This window comes from Lactuca serriola, chromosome 4, assembly GCF_051521515.1.
Source record: "Lactuca serriola cultivar US96UC23 chromosome 4, Lser_US96UC23_V15, whole genome shotgun sequence".
NCBI classification, from domain to species: Eukaryota; Viridiplantae; Streptophyta; class Magnoliopsida; order Asterales; family Asteraceae; genus Lactuca; species Lactuca serriola.
Genome location: NC_136411.1, coordinates 221610 through 230106, shown reverse-complemented (window position 1 = coordinate 230106; position 8497 = coordinate 221610). Strand labels below are relative to the sequence as shown.

At 38.4% G+C, this 8497-nt stretch overlaps 1 protein-coding gene across 1 annotated transcript; it reads left to right on the top strand.

The window, feature by feature from the left end:
- Window positions 1-359: 359 nt before the first annotated feature.
- LOC145100851 (Major facilitator superfamily protein) lies at window positions 360-2905 on the top strand. The gene is made up of 4 exons (XM_079037968.1): window positions 360-716; window positions 904-1121; window positions 1282-1862; window positions 1940-2905. The coding sequence occupies exons 1-4, from the start codon at window positions 470-472 to the stop codon at window positions 2793-2795; spliced, it is 1902 nt and encodes a 633-aa protein (XP_078894094.1). The 5' UTR covers window positions 360-469; the 3' UTR covers window positions 2796-2905.
- Window positions 2906-8497: the final 5592 nt, after the last annotated feature.

Below are 8497 nucleotides of genomic sequence, written 5' to 3'. Positions count from 1 at the left end.
GCTTTGGCTTCTTCTTGGACAGGAATGACATGTCATAATGTGGTGGCTGGTGATTGTACGGTGTACCCACAACTGAAGAAGAAGGCTAATAAAAGTTGTCAATTAATAATGCATTAATGGTAGCAGCGTTATCTGTCCCCATCACATCTGTTGCCTATTATTACCATTTGTCATTAATTCCTTCAAAACCCCACCCAAAACCGCATTTATTAGTTACTGATTAGCTGGATGTCTCTTTCTTTACTGTTTGCTTTCCGTAAATACATTCTCTTGCAACGCATGCCATGCTGTAGTTATGACGACGAGGGGATTGACATATTTACTCACCAACCGTCCCGATCCGCATTCACTTCACTTAATGATTCCGCCATGGGAGAAGATATCAGGAATTTTATATATACAGTACATATTAATGAATTTATGCCAATTTTATCTAAATTGTCAAAGTTGAAATTCTCTAGTTGTTGATATGGGTATCAGAGAAATCAAGTCGCCTGAAGTTTTATCTGAAACGCCTGCGGTGGTAAGTACGGATGAAAATCCTGAGTCATTAAAAAGTAAGAAGCTTGGCATGTATTTTGTTGAATCCGACAACAGGCGTTCCCCTTTTGCCGGAGGGTATACCACGCTTGGTACCACACCTGTGAATATCCATGGGAAGCCTATCACCGATCTCTCCAAAACCGGAGGCTGGCTTGCTGCCTTCTTCATTTTTGGTAAATAACAAGACTACTACTTACACTTACTCTAGACCTAGGTGGTGATTTACGTACGACTTTTGCCTACCGGGCCCTTAAGCTTGGTTATTAAAAAAAAAGTAAATTATTAACCAACTAACTTGTCTTCTCCCTGTTCTTGATCGTGGATTAGCAGACACCAGTGACTAACTGATACCAATTGCAGGGAATGAAATGGCAGAAAGAATGGCTTATTTTGGGTTGTCGGTGAACATGGTAGCCTTTATGTTCTATGTGATGCATCGGCCTTTCACTAGTTCAGCGAATGCCGTCAACAATTTTTTGGGAATATCACAGGCTTCCTCTGTTCTTGGTGGTTTTCTGGCTGATGCTTATCTTGGTCGATATTGGACTATTGCTATTTTCACTACCATATATCTTCTTGTGAGACATCTTAAAAACCCAATTATAAGTATAACAAGAACACGCCACACACCCATCCACACTAGTTATGAGTAGATCTATGCATGCATAATGTTGTTCAAATATTGAATTTAATGTTATTCAAATATCTTGTGGTGATTTCTCTTTCTTTCAATTCAAGGGTTTAACAGGAATAACGTTATGCGCCACGTTGAATATGCTGGTGCCTAATCAAGATGAGTGCAACCAGCTTTCACTGTTATTAGGAAACTGTGAACCTGCAAAACCATGGCAAATGTTTTATCTTTATACAGTCCTTTACGTGACTGGGTTTGGAGCAGCTGGTATTAGGCCTTGTGTCTCTTCTTTTGGAGCAGATCAGTTTGACGAGAGGAGCAGAGATTATAATACCAATCTCGACAGGTTCTTCAACTTGTTCTACCTCTCTGTGACAATGGGGGCAATTGTGGCATTTACTGCTGTAGTCTACATTCAGATGGAACTTGGATGGGGTTTTGCCTTTGGTGCTTTGGCTGTAGCTATGGCAATCTCCAACATAGTATTCTTTGTTGGTACTCCATTATACCGACACCGGTTGCCCGGGGGCAGCCCTCTGACTCGCGTTGCTCAAGTCCTCGTTGCTGCTTTCCGGAAACGGAATGCTTCATTTAATAGTAGCGAATATGTTGGACTATATGAGCTTCAGGGGAAGAGATCTGCCGTCAAAGGCAGCGGCAAGATAGCTCATACAGATGATTTCAGGTAAGGATCTTTTTTTCCCCCCTCTAAATGTGCACATGATATCCATCCATAACATATATAGGAGAAATCTTGTGTAGATGTTTGGACAAAGCAGCTCTTAGACTGAAAGAAGACGGGACAAATATGAGTCCTTGGTACCTTTGCACTGTCACCCAAGTGGAGGAAGTAAAAATCCTGTTGAAGCTGATCCCAATTCCGACATGTTCCATAATGCTAAGTGTGATCTTAACCGAGTACTTGACCCTATCAGTACAGCAGGCATATACACTCAACACTCACATGGGGCGTCTTAAACTTCCAGTAACATGCATGCCCGTTTTTCCAGGTCTCAGTATATTTCTTTTGCTATCTCTTTACTACGTCATATTTGTCCCTCTGTCAAGACACATCACGGGTCATCCACGTGGGGCTTCTCAGCTTCAGAGAGTGGGGCTGGGTTTGGCTATCTCGATCGTGTCTGTGGGCTGGGCTGGGTTTTTCGAGAGATACCGAAGGAATTATGCGATAAGAGAAGGGTATGAGGGCAGTTTTCTGAGTCCAATGCCTGGCCTGAGTGCTTACTGGCTGTTGATCCAGTATTGCCTCATTGGCCTGGCTGAGGTATTTTCCGTTGTGGGATTATTGGAATTTCTGTACGAGGAGGCCCCGGATGCTATGAAAAGCATCGGTTCCGCCTATGCTGCTGTAGCTGGTGGTTTGGGCTGCTTTATCGCCACTATATTGAACAGCATCATCAACTCTTTGACAGGGAATGAAGAGAAAAGACAGACTTCCTGGCTCTCCCAGAACATAAACACCGGAAGATTTGATTACTTCTATTGGCTTCTAACGGCTCTTAGTATCATCAATTTCAGCTTGTTCCTCTACGCAGCACGCAGGTACAAGTACAGAGTCAAAGATATTGTTGAAACCAAGGAACTACCACAACGCTAGCTAGGGACTACGTCTTCGTGTTTGGAGAAATTATATTGCATATACTTGAGCAATCACTTGGAAAATGTATATGATGCTATGAATTTAAAGAAAGAGAACATATATATATATATATATATATATATATATATATATATATATATATATATATATATATAATGTGCCTGTATGATTGATTATGGACCAATCATTTTAGTTATTTTAAGAAAGTAATTAATGCTTATTAAATGCTGAAGATATAATTAATACCTATTATATCTTCAACATGTAATATGCATTAATTACTTTCTTAAAATAACTAAAATGATTGGTCCAGAATCGGTCATACATGCACACAATAGATAGTGAAAACAAAATAACCTAACCCTATATATATATATATATATATATATATATATATATATATATATATATATATATATAACCACGGTTACAATTTTTTTTTTTTTTTTTAACTTTTATAGTAAAAGTTCAAAGTTATTAATCAGTTATTTTAAATAAATTATTAATTATGAGATTTTTTTAGTTATATAAAATTATAATAATTGATTTAAATGAATATATGAAATTATATCACTTTATAATTTGTATTAATTTTATTTTAATTTTTATTTTAATGCTATTAATTTAATGTATATAGAGGTAAGTTCAATTGAGAAAATAAAAAAGGTTGAGAATGAGGGAATTGTTCTCAGTCACTTATTTATTTTTGCCGCAAAAGCTTTTGTTGTACCAGCGGAAATGGATAAGGAATACATATGTGTTTCCAACAAAACATGTTTCTTTAAACTATGCTAATCATTACCTTAATATATATAAAAAACATAGTTTTTTTATAGAGAATAAAAAATTATAAATTTTGATATATTTAAAATAATTTTTCGATAATAATGGCTTTCTAAAAATAAAAAAAAAAACGAAAAAAATATGTTTTTGTGTATATATTAAGGTAATGATTATCATAGTTTAAGGAAACATGTTTGGTTGGAAAACACATGTTTATCCGTTATCCATTTCCAACGGTATGCCTAAATGTTTTGTGGCAAAATAAATATGTGGCTGAGAATGATTCCCCCGTTCTCAACCTTTATTTTTTTCTCAATTGAACCCTCATATATATATATATATATATATATATATATATATATATATATATATATATATATATACTCCATCCGTTTCATTATTATTGTCCACAGACAAAAAACACACAGATTAAGAAAAGCATTATTTACCGCTAACTTTATATAATAAATGATACTTTTGTCTTTACTTTGCATTTAATGTTTCATTAAATGCTTAGTTGGTTAAGTAATAATAAGGGAGTATTTTGGTAAAAATGTTATTTAATTTTAGAAGTGGACTATTATTTTGGGACAAACCAAAAATGAAAGATGGACTATAATTTTGAGACGGAGGGAGTATATATATATACACACACACACACACACACACACAGAGTACAAACATACACACCTATTCAATTGTGTCGGCTGAAAATTATTAATAACTATTAAATCTAGTACGTAATTGTCATGCTTGTACCAGCCCGATAGTGTAGCATATATTCAATATTACCCCTTAAGCTAGACGTGAAGAACACCCAAGCTTTTACTTAAACGATTGAAATTTCCCACTTGCAATGCTTTAACGAAGGTATCAACAACTTGGTCCTTCAATTTATAGAAGGCGACCATAATTTCTTCATTGTTGACAAGTTCTCGAATGAAGTGTTACTTAATCATTGTTAGAATAAAAATAGTGTAGATCGATAGAATCTAAACAGGTATATGAATCAAGACAAGAACACAGTGATCGAATATGTACTAAATGATTAAAAGTCACTGCCTTAAAAAAGCTCGATAAAGAACTTCTACTGTAAAGGCAATTTAGGGTTGAGTACAATCGTTACTAATCACGGTGCATGCATGCACTATAAATAGTCTAACCCTAGCACATTAATATCGGGTGGACAGGCCCAACCCATTACAAAAGATCGATTAAAACAACACAATACAATTATTGACACAACACTAAATAACCAACCAATCTCCCCATTTGTGTCAATAAGGAAGGTAGATCTTCATTGTTGTTGGCGCTTTTGAACCACAAAAAGTTTCGACATTATTCCCAGTAAAGTCTTGCGAACCTGGATGTACCAGTTAATCATATCAGAGAAACATTTCTTGTCCCCTGCACAGTACGCTTTGCACTGACCAATGAACTTCAAAATGTATTGCAGACAAGAGGTGGAGTATAGATGCTGGTCAGAAAGGTAGAAGAAAACTTTTTGAAAATTAGCATCAGACCTTTCTTTTATCTGGAAAGCCAAACACCAACCATCCTTTCGTATTCTACCCATCTTCATATTTTCAAAATCTTCTGGAGCTTCTTTGGGCAAAACTGTTGGCTTCTTTCGCAGAACTGCTGCAATCTCCACATCCATCTTATTGACTTCCTGGATGTATGAGATTAACATCCTTTTGAGATGTGCCATGATCGGTTCAAATTTCTGTTCATCCTTCAGCAGGAGATGGAGTAGAGAAATCCGGTCATACGGGTTCAGGCATGGCTAATCAGCAAGAGTAAATTCAAATACTGAACATGTGGCTCCTCTTGCAACTTTGAAACGAGCGTTCAAAAAGCTCTCAGATTCAACAGGACCCGAAACCTTCACAACTGTTATCTTCTTCGAGATCTAGGTTTCATATTGAGGCTTCATGTGCTTCAGATAGAATGAAATGATCATTTGATCAGCACCGTTGTCTGTAAGAGGAACATTCACAACTTTGTCAAAACATCGAAACTAAAAGGCCTTCGGGGTAATCGGTAGATCCAGCTGCAAATCCAGACTATTCTCCTATTCGAATGATACAACCGGTTCTAGACAATAAATGTTTGAATTATCAATGGCTTCATTCAATATTCGTTCCATTGACCGGAGAGGAAAAAGAAGCTTTTGAGCTTCTAAAGCGATTTGGGCTTCACGTGCAGCTTTCACTCGTGCTTCAACTTCCTTAAGAATGTGATGATTTTCATTAATTTATGCACAACGAATCTTCCTTCTTAACTTCTCATTTTCATCCTCTTCTTCATCTTCACTGTCATCAATCAATTTTTCTTTTCCTCTCGAATTCGAAGCTACATTAACCTTCGGTTTATTTAACTTTGGCTTTTGTTGTTGATCATCACCACCACCAACTGGTTTCTTTACATATTCAGTTGACACCTTCTTCTCTTCTTTTTGTGCTTCTCCCCCTTGTTTTGGAATAGAAGGTTCTGAAACACCTTGAATTTTGTCTAACATAGAGAGGATAGGCTTCAATTTCTTTGCCAGATGTTGATGAACAGAGACTATGAGGAGAGAATTGCGAGTCTCGATGTAACAACGTAAATTTTCAATCAATTTTTTTTATTTCAAAACACATTTATTCCAATAATAAACCCACAAAGAGGCACAATGTCAAATCATCAAAAACTAATGTCCAAAAACTGTATATAAAACTCCAAGATCCTCTCAATCATAACTCAATCTCTGATGTGTGTACAATCAAGCCGGCGCCTTCCCGTGATCCTGAGAAGTACCTAAAACACATAACACATAACACGGTAAGCACAAAGCTAAGTGAGTTCCCCAAAATACCACACACGGCTCATTAGCCACTCTAGGCCATAACTCAATAAGACCCTCCGGTCAGTGTATCTCAGTAGGACCCTCCGGTCGCAACTCAGTAAACTTGTAATAACAATATTCAGCATAATCACAAAGACATAACGCAGAATATAACAATACACAAATAAGCACATAAAATAGCTCAATCACGCAAATATACCACTCTTGGTAAGTATAGTGAGAAGACTCACCTCGTAAGCTAGCAAATAAAAGTCTCGTACTCGGGAATCTCGAACTAGCTTCCGCCTAACATATTAGATACGTATCTCTAATCAATATTCCACTCATACTCAATGACGCTAAAGGTTGCTCTCTCATTTTCTCTAACTCTTGGAATGGGTAGAGACCATTTTACCCCTCCATGGTCTCCATCACTTATGTTGACCAAACCCTAAAGTCAATAGAAGTCAATCTCGAGTCAACAGTCCCAGTTAGACTTGACTCGCCGAGTGTACTCTTGTGACTTGTTGAGTCCAGTTGTTCCCCAGAAGTCTTCGTAAAGGTCCAACTTGTCGAGTTAACCCCTAACTCGCCGAGTTATAGCATAGCTAACTCATCGGGACAAACCCTAACCGACTCGTCGAGTCGGCTCCTCGACTCGACGAGTCCATTCAGACTCCTTTCTCATTCAAACGATTTCAAGGCAGAAAACCTTCCTAAACTCTAGATCTACACTCTTTAGGCTAGTTTATCACATAAAGTCACAGGCTTTACGTCCATGCATGGCACTAAGGGCTTGAAATGCCAAAACATACCTTAAAAAGGGTTTTTCCCTAAAGATCATTATTATGGATGAATAAAGCATGAACTTTTGGACTCTAGGGACCTAACATGGTCCAAATCTGAAGTCCAAACCTCTATATGAACTTAAAACACTCTAGGTCCTCATTTAGATAGAAAAAGCCCTAAAATCCCAAAATCATGAGATCTACTCAACAAAATAAGAAAGGTGCAAGCTTTATACCTTTCCCAGAAGCTCTGAGGTGAAATAGCCATGGATCTAGCAACTCCTTCTCGTCCCTTGGCTTGGAATCCTTCTCTTCTATTCAAAAGATGCACCAAACACTCAAGGTTAGCTCAAAACTCTCTCTCTAAGCTCACGGGCCGATTAGGGTTTACTCTCAAGGAAGTATAGCCGCAAATGAGGCTATAAGTGCCCTGAAATAGGCCCCAAACCCGAGGATTTAGGGTTTCTCGTCACAACATCTACTTAGCGAGTCGGATCTTGGACTTGTTGAGTAGGTCATTAATCCCACGTGGCACATCGCGACTCTACTCGATGAGTTGAAACACCGACTCGTCAAGTAGCTCAATAGTCCTCAAAATAATTAAATAAATAAACAATATACCTGGAAGTCCGGATGTTACAATTCTCCCCCACTAGTATCAGACTTCTCCCTCGAAGTCATGATCCGGAAATTACTTTGGATACTACTCTCGCATCTCGGACTCCGGCTCCTAAGTTAACTCGGACCCTCTCCGATGTTGCCACTGTACCTGAACCAGGGGCACCTATTTGTTCCTCAGAACCTTCACCTTTCGATCCATGATCGCAATCGGTCTCTCAATGTAATTCAGGCTCGCATCCACCTGAATGTCCTCTAATGGCACTACTGCCATCTCATCGGCTATACACTTCCCCAGCTGAGACACGTGGAAGGTGTTATGAATCTGGCTCAACTCCGTAGGTAGCTCCAAACAATATGCTACCTTACCCACTCTGGCTGTCAACCTGAAAGGACCGATGTATCGGAGCCCCAGCTTGCCCCTCTTCCTGAATCGGATCACCCTTTTCCATGGGGATACCCTTAGGAGGACAAAATATACAACCTGAAACTCAAGCTCGGATCGTCGCCTGTCTGCGTAACTCTTCTGGCAACTTTGAGTCGTCAGTATTCTCTATCTGACCTACTGAATCTGCTTAGTCGTCTTGAGCATTATCTCAGTGCTACCCATCACTTGCTGCCTCACCTCTCCTCAACAGATAGGAGTCCGACACCTCCTCCCATAAAGAAGCTCAAAAGGAGGC

Excerpts from the sequence above, each read along its gene's own strand:
- LOC145100851 (XM_079037968.1), top strand. The coding sequence starts at position 470 with ATGGGTATCAGAGAAATCAAGTCGCCTGAAGTTTTATCTGAAACGCCT. Across the intron at positions 1,122-1,281 it reads TCACTACCATATATCTTCTT|GGTTTAACAGGAATAACGTT; the intron begins GTGAGACATCTT and ends TTTCAATTCAAG. Across the intron at positions 1,863-1,939 it reads GCTCATACAGATGATTTCAG|ATGTTTGGACAAAGCAGCTC; the intron begins GTAAGGATCTTT and ends AATCTTGTGTAG.